Source organism: Carassius carassius, chromosome 44 (genome assembly GCF_963082965.1).
Source record: "Carassius carassius chromosome 44, fCarCar2.1, whole genome shotgun sequence".
NCBI classification, from domain to species: Eukaryota; Metazoa; Chordata; class Actinopteri; order Cypriniformes; family Cyprinidae; genus Carassius; species Carassius carassius.
Window position 1 is genome coordinate 10283736 of NC_081798.1, and position 19996 is coordinate 10303731.

At 37.3% G+C, this 19996-nt stretch overlaps 1 protein-coding gene across 9 annotated transcripts in view; it reads right to left on the reverse strand.

Moving 5' to 3' along the window:
- Window positions 1-1184: 1184 nt before the first annotated feature.
- Window positions 1185-19996, reverse strand: part of iqsec1b (IQ motif and Sec7 domain ArfGEF 1b) — a 187987-nt gene continuing 169175 nt past the window's right edge. For 8 of the 9 annotated variants that reach the window (XM_059538060.1, XM_059538059.1, XM_059538065.1 and 5 more), the window contains 11 exons: window positions 19382-19543; window positions 16857-16979; window positions 14535-14701; window positions 14063-14202; window positions 12117-12146; window positions 11746-11871; window positions 11362-11461; window positions 10819-10980; window positions 10454-10630; window positions 7415-7464; window positions 1185-4982 (listed from right to left, as the gene is read on the reverse strand). In XM_059538060.1, the coding sequence (XP_059394043.1) occupies window positions 4443-4982; window positions 7415-7464; window positions 10454-10630; window positions 10819-10980; window positions 11362-11461; window positions 11746-11871; window positions 12117-12146; window positions 14063-14202; window positions 14535-14701; window positions 16857-16979; window positions 19382-19543 (1777 nt within the window). In that variant the 3' untranslated portion in view covers window positions 1185-4442. The remainder of the gene's footprint in view (window positions 4983-7414; window positions 7465-10453; window positions 10631-10818; window positions 10981-11361; window positions 11462-11745; window positions 11872-12116; window positions 12147-14062; window positions 14203-14534; window positions 14702-16856; window positions 16980-19381; window positions 19544-19996) is intronic. The other variant, XM_059538066.1, reaches the window with a different exon arrangement.

The following is a 19996-nucleotide window of genomic DNA, read 5'->3' on the forward strand; positions in this document are numbered from 1 at the left end:
TGAGCAGTTCAGCGGGGTTCTTTCCTTCCAGTCCTTCTTTGGGCAGCGACACCGCCTTCAGTGTTGACAGTGAGGATTTAACCCTCAAAGCTGCTCTATTTATAGCCTAGAGCAGGCGAGACAGACATAGACAAAAAGGGCGCAGAGTCTCTTTCTCACCACCTGTCTGTAGGTCACATGCATAATACATTTGTATCCAGTCATTTACAACTTATGTGCTTGTTTATTATATCCACTTTCAGCCTTATCATATATGTTTGGGGTGGGTTAGTTTCAAATATTTTTTACAGAAGTCTCTTATGCTCACCAAGGCTGCTTTTATTCGATCAAAAATACAGTACAATTTAACGTAACCGTTTTCTATTGTAATATATTTTAAATGTAATTTATTCCCGTGATGGCAAAGCTGAATTTTCAGAATCATTACCCCAGTCTTAAAGCATCACAACATCCTTCAGAAATCATTCTAATATGCTGATTTTCGTGCTCGAAAAATATTACACATTAACAATGGTGAAAACGAAAGAGTTCAAAAGAACAGCATTAATTTGAAAAATAAATATTCTGTAACACCTTAAATACTTTACTGTCACTTTTGATGTTAATGTGTCCTTGCTGAATTAATTAAACCTTACTGACATTTTGAACAGTAATGCACATTATATTTTTTATATTGTCAAAGCATTTGTTTGAAGTCTTGACTCCTGATTCAGACCTCATCTATGGATGCCACTGCATAAAGGAGGATGTACTGACCTTAAGTTTGACATCCACAAATATAAAGATACTAAGAAACTCCAGTTTATCAAAGCTCTCAAGGAGCACTGAGAAGAATAGGGACTAACCTACCAGTTATTCACAGAATGCTTTAGTCTGAATACTATTAACTGAAATGTATGAATAAAAATATATCAGAGTGAAAGACTATTGCAAGAATTCTGAGAAGCAGCAAACCTTTCACAAAGCCAGTTACGCAATGACCTCGCTGACTCAAATGTACCAGTATGGTGAATTCAGTTTGGAGAGTTTTGAAGGCTATTCCTTATGATTCATATTTACTACACACAAATGTATTCATAAATGGCTTTTGAGATGCACAGAAAATGTTAAGGACTTGGAAATATGCATTCAAAATGATTTACAACATAATGTGTGCTTTTATACAGAACAATACAAGTTAGGAATTTTATGGTATATTGTTTTATTTCATGTTATCAACATGGTCACAGTTATAGTTAAACATCAACAGGGTCTCATCATCTACTTAGAAACAGAATGCATATTAAAACCATCCTCTCCTTGTTTGGTAATTAAAAAAAATCAAATGTATGAGTGGACGCACATGAAAGGCGATGAGAGTTATGTAACAGTCGGCTTATTAAAGAAGATCCTATGACAAACTTAAGAAGTACATTTGGTAGCAGAAGCAGTGTCATGTTAATTTGAGTCTCTTTAAGGTGAAAAAGGACTACACTTCCATTACGATGGCTGAGCGAAAAACAAAAAAGTATTATACAGACTATGTACACATCAACCCAACCCCCTACCCTTACACTTTCCCTTTATCATCCATATTAGATTTATATATGATATGCTTTTTTTTCTATTTTCTCACATTGGTATGTGATGTATACAGCGACACAGGCTTTTTACAGAAATAAACAAAACTGAAGTGTAATCTTTTTTTGGGGCGTAAACAAGTGATATACATGCCGAAATGCAGTGGCACAGCATAAAATGTAACGGCAAGCCAACACCACTTAAAAAAAAACACGACACAATCGAAAAAACAAAAGATGAGGAAAAAACAGTCAAAAGAAAGCACATTTCTTCATTTTTAAATAAGCTCATATTTCAACCAGAGGTGCTAGGCATCAGCTGCATGCAAAGCTTGGTGATGTTTTTACTTGAACGTCCAGTACTGTAAAGTACATAGCTGAAGTGCACCAATACATTTACAATACACTGCATTGAAATCCATAAAAAACATTCAACACAAAGGTGAAAAACCTAAAAAAATAAAAGAAAAGAAAAAATGAAAAGAAAAAAAAAACATAGAAAGAGACATTTTCTTGACAGTTTTATTGTATTTATGGTGGGTTGTTTAGTCAGAAATGGCTTCAGGGTGATCGCATTTGTACACAGAGATGGGCTGCTGTACTGTACAAATTACTGGCCTCAGTGCATCTTGGGAACAAGCCAGGTGTTATGAAGTCTGATAATGACATAAACACGGATTTATGCTCTATTATCTGTAAGCTTCTATTATTATTATTATTATACGGATGTGCCCCGGCGGCACTTCATTACGATTAGGCTACCGACTAATATTTCCCTTTATAAACTATTTGAAGTTCAGTGTTTGATTTTTCAAGCCCAGATAAACAATAAACAGATGTCTCCTAATTGAATCTATTTCGGTACGAAACAAGATAAAGACATTTCGAATGAAGAGAAGTCTACAGATTTTAATATGTTCATCATCATCATCATCATCATCATCATCACTCATTTAACAACGGTCAACTGTAACACTGATAATATCTCTGGAAATATGCAATATCTAGAGAACATTTTGTACAATATACATGCAAGAGTACTTTAGTTGACATTCCCGACTGTAGGTTGCAGGTAAAACAGAGACCAGGGAGAACAAGATGTCGGTCGGGGGGCGAGAAACAATTTGGGGTTTGAAGTATGATATTGGAAATATGATAACAGAAACGACAAACAAAATCAACCAACCAACTGGCTGAACTTACAAAACTGAAACATACATATTGCACATGATTAATTCATTAAAAAAGAAAGACAGAAAGAGAAACGATGCACATCAAATGTGCTGACACTGGTCTCGTATAAGAGAGCGAGCTCATTTCAGCCGTGGTTTCTGTACATGAAGTGAATATTTACAAGGACGAGTGCTGTTCAGAAGCTCTGTACTTGAGTTAAAAGAGCATCAACACACAAACTATTACATCGAATCACAGCTCCGTCACCATGTGTCTACTTACAGTAAAAAACAAGTCAAAAATTTAACCGAGAAAGGGGATATGTGTGAAAAAACATGTCCAAATCTGTTCATCCGACCGACCCACTGCTACATATTATATGCAGTTTACATTACATTAGCTGTGTTTCTGAGCAAGTGAAAGGCATTCTCACGGGAGGACAGGAGAATATGTATCAAATCTACTTCATTCCCACACAGAAGAGGGCACACGCTCAGCCTGCTGAGAAAAAATCAACATCTCTGCACAAACTAACTCTTGAAATATGGGGAGAGAATTTGATCAGCTCTATCTTTCCTCTGACCCAAACACAACCCCTAATGTTCGACGGCAAAATAGCCTTCCCCATCACACGGGCTTTACCATAAACATCTTCAAATGTACATTTATTTCATATTGATTTATTCATCTCTAAAAAAATAGTTAAAAAAATAAAACCATGTTGCAGCAGTGGCCGGGACTGACGAGTCGAGGCCGTGGAGGATCAATCCATGAGCTCCCCTGTTCCGCCCTCACCCTTCCCACAGTCCCTGTGATTGGTTTGCGCTACGTAGATCCCAAAGGAGGTGGAGCGAACACAAGCCGGAGATTCCGGAAGAGTCTTCCAACTCCAAGGCAACCAATAATTTTCATGTTGTTCAACTGGCCGCCTACTGAGTATCAGTGAAAACTAGTAACTCCTACGCCGTGAGTACACAGAGAATACTGAGATTTTATCTGAGGCTTCGGATCATTTTTGTCCTATAACAATAATAATAGCTGCTAATATTATTATTATTTTACAAAATACTATATGCACGACATACACAAAGCAAATCTTTTTTCGTTTTCTTTCTTGTTTTTTTTTTTTTTTTTGGAATAACTCAGTCACTGCTTTTTAATAATTGGCACGTTATAGTCCCCTAACTATATCACAGAAATGTGTGGTCTACAGCTACATTAAATACTGGAACACCGCTCATTGTGACCGACTTCTCTCAAACCGTAGTTTAGTTTCTGCAAACTAATAAGCAGGCTATTTGATAATGCATTTAGGTAATTAAGTACAAGAAAACAGTTGCTCTGGTCTTTTGCGCATGCTCTTGCTTCACCGCCAAAGTCGAGAGGGTTGAAAGTCTCTAAAATCGAGCCTAAAAGCAGCAGCAGCAGCAGCAGTTTTATCTGGGGCTCTACAGCTTGAACAATGACTGGTAAGAACTGATGATTTGAGTTCTAGTCGCCCAAAAAGAGAAGACCGGTGCTACACAGTGTGGCTCCCTTTTCCAGAGGAAACGGGTGCTGGATGAGTTGAAACGTGAGTCATGGTGCCCTTTTATTCGTGTCCTTGTAGGCAGCAACAATCCGTCGCATGTTACAATCTAAAGAGAGGCCCAACAGTCACCCCGCCAAAAAACGGTCCCATTCCCAAGTGGAAAGAGTTCACAGAGGGGCTCAAACCACAGTGCTGATGCCGCTGTGTTTTGGCTTGGTGCTGCTGGCCGCCGGGGGAGGGGCCGGAGGCTGGTTGTGGTGGTGAGGTGCATGCTGGGAGTGGGACGGGTGCGAGGGGTGTGGCCCGTGGCCATGGGGACCGTGCGAGTGGCTGTGAGAGGATGATGGGCCAGGCGGAGGGTGGTACTGGTGGGGTGGGTGTTGAACGTGCGCTGGGGGGTGGTAGTGATGGTGGTGGTGGTATGGAGGAGGATTCTGCATGTGGCAAAATTGAGCGTGGTGGGAGTGCATCTGTGCCTGGGTTTCGGTGACACCATCGCGGGCTGTGTGGTGCAGGTTGATAGGGTGCGGAGTGTGAGAGATGAGTGTCGGGTGGGAGGGGTGTGAGGGCTGGGGAGGCAGAGAGGGCGACTTGCCCCGCTTGGTGCCAAACAGGGAGCCCAGAAGAGAAGAGGAGTTGGGGATGGACTGCTGGCGGGAGGGGCAGTCGCGACTGGAAGTGGCTCGACGCCGCATGTGGGGGCTGCTAATGATGGACCCCTGCAGGAGGATTAGGAGAGAGAGAACAGAGAAGTTTGTACAGCATGCTTGATGAATCAAGAGCACAGTTGCATTTATTAATATTGCACATTCTGCATTCTAAATTTTTAAATGTTTATTTGGCCTGATTTAAATGTGTAATCATTAGGGTTGGAAACCAAGAATCAATTTTGGCATTTTTAAAATCAAAACAATAAAAAAACAGCAGTAATTTTCATGACATTTGATTCTATTAACAGGTCTTCAATGACCTTATTTTGCTATGAATAATTGTTGTACTTAAAGCAATGTGTAGTTAAAGACAAATTCAGAATATATATATATATATATATATATATATATATATATATATATATATATAGCATATATATATATATATATAGCATATATATATATATATATATATATATATATATATATTTTTTTTATAAGTTACAAAGTACCACCAAATATTCAGAATCAAGTGTAGTTCAATTTGAAACAAATTCTTTGATTCCCATCGCTAAGAAATATATATTCCATATATTTCAACTAATAAAACACTACCATTCAAAAGTTTGGGGTTGGTAATTTTTTTTTCCATTTATTTGAAAGTCTCTTATGCTCAACCAGGCTGCATTTACTTAACTTTTTATTGTATTTTAAATTTTAATAAATTTTATTGCAATTTAAAATATCTGTTTTAAAATATTTTAAAATGTAATTTACACTACTGGCCAAAATCATTAGAAAAATCTTATTTTCACCAGCTAAAAAATGGTTTTAAGTCGGTTTTTCTATCTTTTGCTCTAGTGTGTTAGTAGGAAATATCAGTTTACATCTCCAAACATTCATTTTGCCATTAATTGTAATATGTCTCTTGAAACATCTTGAAGATGTTGCCACAGTTCTTCTGGATTTAGTCTGTCTCAGTTTGTTCTGTTTCTTCATGTCATTTCAGACAGACTGGATGGTGGTGACATCAGATCTCTGTGTGGAGCACTGGCTGCTGTCAGACTCCATGTGCAAACAAAAATCTGACTGGATTATAACAATTAATGGCAAAGTGAATGTTTGGAAATGTAAACTGATATGTCCTACTGACACACTACAGCAAAATATAGAAATAACTGAATTAAAACCATTTTTTAGCTGTTGAAAATACTAGCGTTCTAATAATTTTGGCCACCACTGTATTTTTGTGATGGCAAAGCTGAATTTTCTGCAGCAATTTCTCCAGTCTTCACTGTCCTTTCCTTATCAGTCATCCCAATATGTCAATTTGGTGCTCAAGAAGCATTTTGTACTATTATCCATGTTGAAAATGTTTGTGCTGCTTAACATTTTTGTTGAAACCATGATATTTGTTTTAGGTCTCTTTGATGAAAAAAAAAAAACATTTATTTTAAATAGCAATCTGTTGTAATATTATACATGCATCCTTGGATTTCTTTCATATTCTTTAAAAAAATAAATCACACTTACCCCAAACTTTTCAACGGTAGTGTAATATCTACCAAAAGGTAATGCAAATTTAATACCCAAAATAGCATCACATAAAAAGTAAATGATTCCATTTATTTCAGTATTATAAAACAAGGACACAGCACTCAAGCAATGCATCATGACCATCCATCAGCAGTTAATGCATTTATAAAAGAGTGAAGCAGATCCCTGAAAGCCATGCATTACATGCAAAAGCAGAAACAGGCAAGATTGAGTTAGTCAGCCTTTAGTAATGTTAAAGCAAGCATAAGGGCTTATCCTGCATTCCAGGATGGGCTGCCAAACAAACTGGCACACATGATAACCTATACGGACTTAACGGGTGACAATCCAAATCCAGTCTATTAAAGCAAAACCTTTGCTAAACTCCCTCATGTTTATTATGCTTATCTGCACACAGATGGGAAACAGTTTCAAGGCATTCCGAAGGGGGTTGCAAAGGAAGAGGTCAAGTGGTGGGAGGTTGGTGAGGAAAGAAGACTTGCACTTTTTGAAGTGCTGAGGCGCAACATTCTATTGTTCACTTGCAATGGCCAAGTGAAACATGCCACCAGGAATCAAATCAAAACCATTTACAAAATAAAAAGACACACACAGCCCATGGTACGTGACTTAGGATGTTTGCATTAGTTGAGTCATGCTGACTAAGTTGAACCGTGGAGATGTTATGATATTGTGATGTGAGCCAAGGGGCAGAATTCCCCGTCATTCCACATAAGCTCCACAGGAACAGGCATCCCATGCATGCAGGGTTGCCTACATAGTCCAAAAACAACAGCACACACATACAGACAATGTAAACTACTGAGCAAAGAAGCAACCGAAAAGAAAAGATGGTAGACAGACCAGAAAAACAAATTAAGCAAAGTTGCAGTTTCAAAATGCAACATTGTCACACAGAATAGCGGCCTGTTGTAGGTTCTTGTGTCCTATATCACGGTACTTACTTCCATATTGCTGTCTAGAGATCCTGCACTGCTGCGGCGCCCCCGCTTGCCTGAGCGAGACATGCAATATGATAGATTAGAGCACGCTCGAACAGTCAGATATATAGAGGCGTGTGTAGAGCATATATATCCTGCCTGCCTACAGGGGCGCTATTGAGACACGAAGCAAGCAGCAGTTGTCCGGAAAGGGAGGAAGGGTAGAGCCAGGTGGGTCAGGAGCTTTTAAAGGGCCAAATGATGAGGGTATACTGGTCCTAAGATCACTAAGCATAAAGCTACATCTTCAAGATCTTCAAGAGTCTTGAGAAAACGGGTTTGATGACTACAGACTGAAATCCCTAAACAAGATCGTAGCAGCAACTGAACAAAAACAAGCAAAACGATAAAAAAAATCTCGATCATTTCTGATGTATGGACAAATACAAATGTGGCAGCCTAAACTGGCAGTATGAAACCTTTGTCAGACTTCAATAAGCACTAAATGATTGAATGTCAATGTTAGGAGAGCTATCAACTGCTATCTGTGTAGTTTCGTCTTGAAGTAATTTTTGCTGAAAATGTACTCACTCTCAGGCCAGATGAGTTTTTTCTTTCATCTGAACAGATTTAGAGAAACTTAGAATTACATCACTTGCCTACTGATCACATCATGACAAGTAATCCACGTCAATCAATTAACGTCTAAGCTTTTTAAGAAAGTATGCAATATGTATACGAGTTTGTAAGAAACAAATGAATGATTCAGGCCAAGATGTGTACCCAAAAACCATAATAATATTTCTTAGCCCAAAATCATTCCACATCAAAATTCACCAACATATTTTTTAGAACAGTTTTTACCCATAAACGGTTCTTGACCTGTGCCTATTTCTCTCCTAATTCAGGCAAGATGATATTTTTACTGGAAAAAGCCATTTTATGGTTGGAGGACTTTGTTTCTTACAAACACACCGCTTTTCACTTCACAAGACATTCATTAATGGACTGGAGTCTTGTTTGTTAACTCTTATTACGCCGGCATCCGTTCACTGCAGAGTGAGCAAGTAATGTAATGTTACATTTCTCCAAATCTGTTCTGATGAAGAAACAAACTCATCTACATCTTACATAACCTGAGGTTGAGTCAATTTTCAGCAGATTTTCTTTTTTGGGTGAACCGTTTCTCTTATGCATTAATGAAAAGATTCTGCACACATTTTCAGTGCTGTTTACACTGCAGAGGATTGCTGGAATAAGATATACATAGCTTTGCTAGACATGTCTCTACTTCACGTGTCGTGACTCCTGCTGTCAGGCTCAGCGGCCAGCTTGGTTGAGTTCGATTCACACTTATGGAGCGTTACTGCACTGTTAAATGTTTGTTCTAACAGAGAAAGCATGTGAGGTCACACTATCCATTTTTTTCTGTGTAGTGACTGCCATGTTTAGGGCTCAAAACGATGTGCTAGATAGGGTGAGAAGATATCACAGCTTGTGAATTGTGTTCAAAGGTTCAATTATAGAGTGGGAAAAAAAAAATACTAATGCGGAAGATAATATTTGTCAGGATGCATCTAGCTTCATTAGCCATGGCAAAAGACATTCATAATAGGGCTGGGTGGCAGGTTACTATTATTTAGATAATTTTCAGCATTTTATATAAGAAATATTATATATATATATATATATATATATATATATATATATATATAATTATACTATAATACCAACAAAATAAAGTTGACTTTAAGATATACTGCAGATAAATAGATAAATAGAGAGATAGCTTAATATATAACTTGATATTCGTGTATTTGCTCTTAATTTGTATATATATATTTTTTTATTATTATTATTATTATTTACATTTCAACAAAGAAGCCATGGAAATATAAAAAAAGTTTTGTTTATAAAAAGGTTTTATTTTAGTATCATTAGTACTGTATACTATTATAATATTTATTAACATTTTGAATTAGCTGTTAATATATATATATATATATATATATATATATATATATATATATATATATATATATATATATATATATATATATATATATATATATATATATATATATATATATTAGTGATGGGTCCCGCTTTTCTGAAATTATTTGGACCTCCCCAGCCCGCCCCGCAAATAAAGTCAAATTTCTTTACCCGACCCAAAGCGCGAAAAGCGCATTAAGCGCATTTTGTAGCGCGAAAGCACATTAATATAATGTGCGAGCGCAAATCTCTCCACTCACGTGTGAACTTTCTTGATCTTGCACAAAACTGGATGCACACTCAGATATATGCTGCTCTCGTCCGAAAACAGCGCTGGGTTCATGCGCTGTTGATATTAATTCTTTTCGCACCTGAATTAAATGTTGTAAAAAGTTGTCAACCAATCAGATTTCAAAGATGGATCTGTCATTTCTTTACAATTTAATAGTATTAGAAATTAATCAGGTGTTTCTGAAACCCTTCTGAACAATTTATCTAAACAAACAAAAAAGCATATAATTCTTAAAATGTATGTGGTCCGTTACGGGGCCCGCGGGTTACGAGACGACACGTGCATAACTTATATATATATGTTTTATCATTTTCAGTCATTTTAGTAATTCAACTTATTTCAGTTAGTTGACAAGTCAATTTAGCACCAAAAGCTATTTTTATTAGATCTGGTTTTAGTTTTCATTAATTACACTGGTCTATTGACAATAATCAAAGATGATTTTGCATACTGATTTTCAATAGACAAGTAACTCAAAACTAGTCTAATGGCAAGGACTTTAGGAAACCTAACAGTCAAATAAAAGCACATTAAACAAATTAAATTCATCTTAAATTGGCAATAAAATCCTTGAATATGTTACACAACACCCAGCTCTAATTGATAGATAATTGAGGCTACACAATGGACAAACACCAATTTAGAAGCAAGCATTCAGCACTCTACTTTGGCAAGAGGCGAAGTATTGTTTGGACAAGACTGCAAAAAATAATCAATGTTTGTGACAGATAAAGCCAGAAACACATGACATGTCTTATGTGGGTCTGCACACTCACCTGCATCTGAAAGGTCACGTAAGGAGCTGCTGAGGGCACTTCTCTTGAGGCCTTCACCCATGGCGTAACTGTCATCCAGGCTGGTGCGGCTCAGATTGCCATTTCCTGTTTCTTTCTTCAGCCCTGAGCTCTGGGAAATGCTGGGACGTACCACACCTTTCTGCTTCTCCAGTTCGGCTGCATAAAACGACATCAACCTCAATGATCATGTCATTTCACACACATTTCACTGCTTTTAGGCATTATAAACAGGGTTTGCAGTGTGAAAAAACAGCACATTACTCAAGCCCCTCATGGTTTTCTTTCTTCTGTGGACTATCCTGGTCACTCTTTTTTTAAAATAACGAATTATAAGAGCTGCTTACACTCTATTCTGTATTTCTCCATTTCCTGGACCTCTGCGATGGACTCCCGCAGGTCATCTGTGAACTTCTTGCGGTCTTGCGGGTTGGGGGCGTTGAAGTTAATGAGAACCTTGATGTCTGCGCCTGGAAGAGCTGAAGTGAGACGCACTCCATTGGGGTAATCTGAAAAGCAGCAGCGGGAGAAATATTTACAGACTGGCGGATCATGACAGCACTCAGACATGCCCTTTTCAGAGGGACGCACTGATCGATATTCTCACATTTCGCAATCGCATATGACAGATATTTTAATCTTTTTGTGAGAAAATGCATCGCAATACACAATACTTGGAGAATTAATTTGTTTTCAATCAACAGCAGAAGTATTTTATGACCTTTAAAACATGTTTCATGTTTTCCTGCAAAGCGAAAAGCCTGCTTTTTACTCGACACACCAGAACAAAAGTGAAAGAGTGAAATCAAACTGTATGAACAAGGTAAAACAGTCCAGAAAAGGGCAATATGGGGTCAGAAGTGCTTTGAACCTTCACTGAGGGTACTTACACTGGTTTTCAAAAAGAAGCACCTGCATCCCGTATAGAGAAAAGGACTGCCTGAAACTGTACGTCACCGAATTCTTCTTCTTCTGGAAAATCTTAGTGACCTGAAATGAAAGAATGTCACATTAGGACCCCATCTGTACCTAATTATCCTTGGCTCTATTCTTTGAGCCTTTGGAAAAGCTGAGTAACACTTTCTGATCATAGACACATGATGTACACAATTGCTGACCTAGAACTGGACTAAATGTGTTTTGCTGAACGTAACACAACCATAACAACAAAACATAACAAAAAAAGTTATGATGTAAGACTGTTCGACCTCATTTTTTGCTGTTTTAACATGTCTCGAGTTGCATCATGGGCTATGATGTGTGTGCTTACTTACCACTAAAAGGTCGTTGAATAGGAAGATTTCTCTCTGGTGGAGACCCAGTTTCTGAGGTTTGTTAGGGTCTGGCACTTCGAACAGCCTGCAGTAACATACCAGCCTGCGATGTGGTAGAGACAGCACCTGTGTATGGGACACAAATATCGATTTATATATATATATACATACACACACACACACATACACACAAACAACATATTAGATCATAGTTGGAAAAAACGGACCAGAAAGAATGCACAAAATTCCCTCAATTAAAATAAATTATTTTGCAATTTTGTGATTGTATTACTGTTTTGTAACCATGGTTCTCTGGCTTATATTGTTTAATGACAGTAAGAGGATTAAGAACAGTAAAACATTATACTTACACATCCAAGGCCATGGTGCAAAGACCCGATCTGAAAAGTGAACAAATGAGACTGATGAGTAAGGATCATGGCGAATGGACTGAAGGGAGGCTTGAAGGTCAGAGAGTGGTCTCTCTCTCTCGTTATCAAGACCCCCCTCCATCTACCTGTCAGATGTAAGCAGTGCTGTATGAATGAGGTGAGAAGGGAAGTTAATGAGAAGCCAAACTGCTGCTGCTGCTTGAAACTGTGACAGGAAGTCTCGGCCCATTTTCAGGAATCTAATTACAGCACCCGGGATGCAGCGTCTGCAGGCAGGGGTCTCGGGCACAGCAGCCTTCTATCTGAGCTCCACAGGAGATCTCCATTATGTCCTCTCCAAAGATGCGTAGAAGATACACCAGGGAGAAGGTTTTCCTGGCAATCAAGCCATGTGTGCAGTTTCCATTAAAGCTTAAATGTTAATTATTCCAGCTCTGAAAACCCACAGTGCTTCCAAATTCAACTGTGTGACAGGCACTCGACGGCTGACGATGATGCAAGATCATTGTGGAAACAGCTTCAGTTAGTTTAGCCTTGGGAAAGACCAACAACTCTGATGGAAGGGTTGATGTATATTGTACTGATTTTATGTGAATTATACAACTCTCAAGATCTATACCAGTTGAGGTAATGGACTTTAGTCAAGGCAGATGATAATGGACTGCCTTTTTGTTTTTTTTTTAAAGAAATGAATACTTCAATTCCAGAGGGACACATTCAATTAATCAAAAATGACAGTGAAAACCTGAAGAAAGTGCTGTTCTTTTAACTTCCTTTTTATCAAAGAAACCTGAAAAAAAGTATCTGTTTCCACAAAATTACTAACCAATAAGAAATGCATATAATCAGCACATTAGAATGATTTCTAGTGATCATGTTGAAGACTAAAGATTGGAGTAATGACTGCTGAAAATTAAGCTTTGCCATCACAGGAATAAATATATTTATAAATACATATAAATATATTTATATATTTTATATAAAAATAGTCAAATAGGAATCAGTTATTTTAAATTGTAATAATATTTCACAATAATACTCTTTTTTTGATCAAACAAATACAGTACATATAAGCATAAGAGACTGGGGGGGGGGTGTAAAATATGTTTAAAAAATACACTATCAAGGTGAGTTGAGAAACTAAATTTCAGCTAAATATCATGCTTAAATATCATGTCTTTTTAAAAAAAAATATAATAATGATGGGGTGCCTTCTCCGTTTCTCCTCAACCACAAAGTGATCATTATGCTGAAAAAAATGGAAGACCCCATTCGACAGAATATAATTAAATATTTTATTTACAAACTGTAAAATATTTTTAAAGCATGTCTATACATTTTAATATGTGTCATATTAAACATATAATATATGCCTCTTCCACTGAATAATATTATAGCTGTAACTTGCTATACTGCATGATAAGGTGGTTGAGTTCGGAGCAGGTGAACTGTCAGAAGATTTAATCTTTAGGTAACTCTGAAGGCCTCTGTGGAGAAGCAAATCCCATTTATCATTGCAGAGCATCACGCAGCACTCACCACATGACTTACATACACCACAGTCAGACACCGTGAAGGTCTCAAGATAGGTATTAGAGAATATCTGTCATAAAGAAGAACATCTTGTAGATAAAGAATCTTCTAAGAGTTTCAATGTCATGTGCCTCTTGAGGATTTAAAGTGTTTGTAAATGGTTCCTGACAGAACAATAAAACCTATAGATCTACACTGCATAGAGGGGTGAAAGCCTACAAACACACAATAGGTGAGAAAAGGAACACGTTTAACCAATGTCCTTGGATCATTTCACACCAATGGACCATGACTGGAATCAATAAAAGTGTCATTTCTAGAACCGGGGTCAATGTAAGTTCACAACATGACAGATAGAGATTGTGGAAGACAAAAGAGATGATGACACTCACCGGCTTCTTGCCAACGATGAGTTTCTCCACCTTCTGTACCTGGGAGACGTGGTCTTCGTTAGTTTTAAGCTCTCGTTTCCGGATTCGCTCATAGATGCCCACTAACATCTCTCTTGGGATGTCCTCTCCATCATCCACCCCTGTGCACCGGAAGCAAATTAAAAAACAAAAAAAATACAAAAACGAATAATTAGGGAATGCAAAATATTTACAGAAATTCTAGGAGAGAATTCAAAATGTAGGTTAAGCACATCTGAATTACGATGTGACTATATTTACATATTGAAGTTAAAGGTGAATCTCTGTTTGCTTTGCACCAATTTTTATGCAAGGTTGTGACTGGAGCACATGCAGTACGTTTAATTAGAGCAAATTTTAGTATTATTTTTTTAGGATGACAAAAACCTCTGAATGACTTTGAAGGGGAATTTTTTGGATGGAACAACGAATAAAGTTGGAATTTGAATCTCACCGCGAAGGTTCTTTACAAAGTCCTCCAGTTTCATCTTCCTCTCTGGCTTCACGTTTGGGCTGTACATGTCCGTGTTGAGAAGTATGATGGCAAACGCCAGGATGAAGATGGTATCTGGGTTCCTAAACTGACGCACCACACCAGGGTTGCAGATGCAGTAGCGCTGACTGAGTGGAAATAAAAACAACAACAAATGAACAAAGTGAACAAATGAATATGAGACTGTACTTTCACAAAATCAATAGCTGCTCTGGTGAGTAATTGGTTCTAGATGCACTAGCATGACACAGAATGGTAAAAGTGCTACCCTGTTAAAGAGCTATGTTCTTTTAGATAACACTTTAATGGATTTTAAACAGTTCATTTGGAAACTGTGTCTGCCTCAAAGGGTTTAGCTATAACAATATTTTTGAAGGTCTAAAAGTGGCGAGCAGGCAACCGTTGGAGTCATCTTCACATACGTTGTAAGCTGCTGTGATCGCTCAAATGACAGATGGTCCTTTAGCAGCCGATAGAATAATGTTATCTGTGGGCTAAAGGAGAGTTTTATGTATTTGTGTTGGCACAATCTAATGAAGGCCAAGAAAGCAAACTATCTTAGAGAATTTCTTGCTTACTGGATATAAACAAGGTTTAATGGCAATTGCTAATTGATCCATTCTCATTGTCTAATCACCAAGCTTCTCTTAAAAGGACAGTTCACACAACAATGAAAATTACATGTATGTTGTTATTTATTTACCCTTATGTTAGTCCAAACCCATACAACTGGTCGATTTTAAAGTGAATATCCTGTCCAAACAATTTCACATAATAATATGAATATGAATGATGTGTTGTCAATTCCCCCCCAAAAAAAAAAAAAAAAAAAAAAAAAAATAATAATAATATATATATATATATATATATATATATATATATATATATATATATATATATATATATATATATATATATGCACAGTCATGGGCAAAAATATCAGCACCCTTGGCAAATATGATCAAAGAAGGGTGTGAACATTAATCTGCATTGTTAATCCTTTTGATCTTTTATTAAAAAAAAAAAAACTAAGAAGAAATCACAGGTCAGAAAACCTTATAAAATGGTCAAACAGAACCTACATCACCACATGTTGTTTGGGAGGGTTTCAAGAAAAAATCCTAGCTCATCCAAAAACAATCACCAGCATATTCAGTTATCAGACACGACTGGAACTTCAAATGGGACTGACTTCTATGATCAGACGAAGCTAAAAATTAGCTTTTTAGCAGCAAACACTCAAGATGGGTTTGGTGAACACAGGGATCAAAAGTAACCTATGTGTACAATGAAATATACTGCTGTATTTTTTATTTTTTATGTATTTTTAATGGGCCTATATTTCTGCTGGAGGACCTGGACATCTTGTTCAGACAAATGGCATCTTTGATTCTATCAAACAGATAAAACAGATAAAAAAAATAAAAAAGGGACTGACTCTGCTGGAAATTTTATAATGGGCCATGTCTGAATCTTCCAACTGTACAGTAATCCAAACACAAACCTCAAAAACAACAAAAATCACTTGGCACAAAAACAAACTTCTGCTATGGCCAATCCAGTCCTCTGACCTGAACCCTATAAAAAATGAGTGTGGTGAACTGAAGAGAAGTAACACCAACATTAGCTGCGAATTTGAAGGATCTGGAGAGATTCTGTATGAAGGAATGGTCTCTGATCTCTTGTCAGGTGTTCTCTAACATCATTAGGCATTATAGGAGAAAACTCAGAGCAGTTAAACTGGCAAATGGAGGTTTATAAATAAAATAAAACGGTGCCGTTATTTGTTGGCAATGTGTATTAGAGAAAAACATTTATTTCATAATGAAATATATTCCCCCATATGAAATGTATAAAATTATCCAATGAAAGGTTAGATTGCATTACATTTTTAAAAAAATGTAAAGATCAAAAGGATTAACAATGCAGATTAATTTTCACAGCCTTCTTTGATCATATTTACCAAGGTTGCCGATATTTTTTGGCCATGACTGTATATCATAAAAATGGTTCATATGACTTGAGGGCTATATTTCAAGTTTTCCGAAGCAATATTGTAGTTTGGTAGAGGAACAGACCATGCACTAAAAAACTTTATCATTTTGGTATGTTCATAGAAAATAATATTTTGATTAAGAATCACTGGATAATAACTCTAAATGACTCATTCATGAATCAGATGGATGTAATGATACCATTTTTAAAACAAGTGAAAGTTTCATTTTTGTGTGACCTGCCCCTTTAAGGATGCTTTTTTCAAGAATCAATTGAAATGTTTTTTACCTGAAGGCTTCAATGAGTCGCTCCACTTTTTGTGCCTCTCCCTGCACCCGGATATGTGCCTGGAATTTTCTCAAGGCCTCATCCAGCTCCATTCCAGAGAAATCCATCTCATCTACCACACAGCTGGAAAAAGATAATGAACAAAGTCAAAGGACCGCTACATTCTTTCCAGCACTGTAGTATAGCCAGGATTGTGTATTCCTTATTAGTTTGGAAGTCTTCTGGGAAATAATTGCATTCTGTTCCATGAATTTTATTTAACTTTCATAGCACACATGAAAATATTTTAAACTGAGAGTGGTCACTGTTTTTAGACAAAGGAAAAAGCTAGACAAATTTAGTCTTTCCGATAAAAGGAAGTTCTAGCGGTCTCTAAATCAAAATCATGGGGCATACAAAGCAGTCTCAGGGAGATTTTGCTCCAGGGGTACTCAGAGTGCATTTTATCTCACATGTCAAGATTTACTGATTTCAAGGAAGTGCCTTTCAAAAAGCGATGTCAGACCAAGCTGAACACAGACTGCATGGCCTTATCTGCCCCCATTATCTTGACTGTTACTGTCAGACTGAAAAAGAAGGATGAGTTAACTCAAGAAAGAGTGAGAATGAGTTGATTCACGTCACCTCAGAAAAGTGTTCCATGAACCCAGACACCTTAGTCAATATGTACAAAGTAATGCAAGAGTCCATATATATTATCAATCTCTCACACTTAGGGGCCGTTTACACCTGGCCACTTCATGCGTTTTCTCAGATCGGATAGCTATCCGATCGTGAAAATGCCCTCCGAAACGCATTTGAGATGGATTTGAATCCGATCGCTCAAACCACTTTAGGAGGTGGTCTGGGCCGCATTCCAGACAAAACTAGACAAGTGTAAATGCATCTGGTTGTTAAAACCACATATGTAAATTGTACTCCTCCCCAAAATGCTAAAAAAATAAACGTGTGAGGGCGTGTTATAGGCTATATGTAATGTTATAGCCAGATATGACGACGCTACTGGAACACGCACCACCAGATGAGAATCTAAGCATATATTCATTAAACCAACGTGCAAACTATCGCAAATCAAAGTGAAAGTAAGTCGCAAACGCTTAACACACAATCATCATCATTAATAGTAGAGAAATGAAATGATCTTACCAGTGCTGTTGCTGCTCTCTCTTATTACAGTATTTGATTTTGAAATTTTAGCTGATGATCAATAAAATGCAGCTCATATCTGTTGCTTTCGGTGACGTGCACTCCATTAAATCTGCATATAACGTGGGAATTGAAGATCGGATTTAAATCCATTTCGCAAAAACACATTCATGTGACCAGGTGTAAATGGAACCGTTTTGATAAATCAGATAGCTATCCGATCTGAGAACACGCATGAAGTGGCCAGGTGTAAACAGCCCCTTAGGTTCCATGAAGGACTGGCTGGAATAAACGTTTGTCATATGCAGACTAATTTCAAGAGGTCACTAACAATTACAGTAAATACTTGTGGTTACAACAAAAACGAACCAGTTTCAATTGTTCTGCAATAGAATTAATAATTTCCATCTTTGATCCTCAATGCGCTCAATTTAAAAAGAGAACACTAAATGGATGTGGGTACAATTGTAAAGAACCAGTTTCTAAAACAATAGACTACGAATTTGATCTTACATGCACTCAAAGCCACATGAGCTTGAAAGGCTTAGACGTGGTGGTCAGTTTGTCTCAGGAAGGAAAACATAAATTCGTAAAGGCTCCAGTGATACTGACTTGATGTAATTTACCAAGTGAATTCTGCTGTGGTGAGGACAGTGAAGTATAGCGAAAAGCATAATTACAGAGGAGGATCCTAAAATGAAAGATTATGATGGAATTCCAGTTGTTTTTTTGTTTGTTTTTTTGGAGAATTTGTGTTTATTTTTTTGTTTTTTTAATGTATGTTAAATATCGTTTGCTTGGAGCATGGATTGATTAAATGGAAAAATTATAAAAACAAATTTGCAGCATCTGAAGCATCTACCAATAAATTATTTAAAATGAATCAGAATTGTGTCATTATTCCTATAATAATATACTTCTACCTGTCCTGGATTAATGAGCAGAGACAACTAATTGTAAATACACACACACACACACACACACACACACACACACACACACACACACACACACACACACAAAAACAAAGCATTAAAAATGACTGTGTATATATATATATATATATAAAAATAAAATTGGAGTATATTTTCCTAAATAAACCCAACTAACCCAGTTAAGGCAATACCATCAAATCTCAGGCCGGCAATACCACGACTTAGGTGCCCTTGAGCAAGGCATCGAACCCCCAACTGCTCCCCGGGCGCCGCAACATAAATGGCTGCCCACTGCTCCGGGTGTGTGTTCACGGTTTGTGTGTGTTCACTGCTGTGTGTGTGCACTTTGGATGGGTTAAATGCAGAGCACGAATTCTGAGTATAGGTCACCATACTTGGCTGAATGTCACGTCACTTTCACCACTTTAAATTTGTTGAACTTACTCAAGAACATCTCTGTTAAACTGTTTCTGCCTGTTGCCCAGGAACTCGCCAATCATCTGTCGACTCAGACCTTTTCTCTGCAACAGGAAATGGGCAACTCCCACAGGTGTGTCTGGGACAAATCCTCTCTCAATCAGGTATTGGATGCCTTTTTCAGGTTTCCTAGAGACAATAAAAGAAGATCAAGAGTCTGAACAGTGCCTGCACTGCTCCCAAAGTGTGACTAACCAGCTTTCAGATCAAGTATGTTCTTGGGACTGGGCCGTTACCATACAAGATTAAAAGGAACTTAATGGCCCAGTGCAAAGACAGGCAAATCAACAATCATCCAAGATTAGAGGTTCCCACTCTAAACAAGGCTTTAAATGAACAAACACATTCTATGGCACACACAAAACATTCACAGCCCCGGCAGCAAGCAAGCACTTTAATCCATTCAATAAGAAATTAAATCTAATTTGAAATACCTCATGATTGCAAAATAAATGATCAAACATAATCCCTACATTGTTGTACGGAGATAAAAAAAAGACAAACCTTGTTTGTCTCAAGTACACAGCGTTAGATGGTAAACTCTGGTTATGAGGGCAGTGTGTTTTCCTTGATCAACAGCCC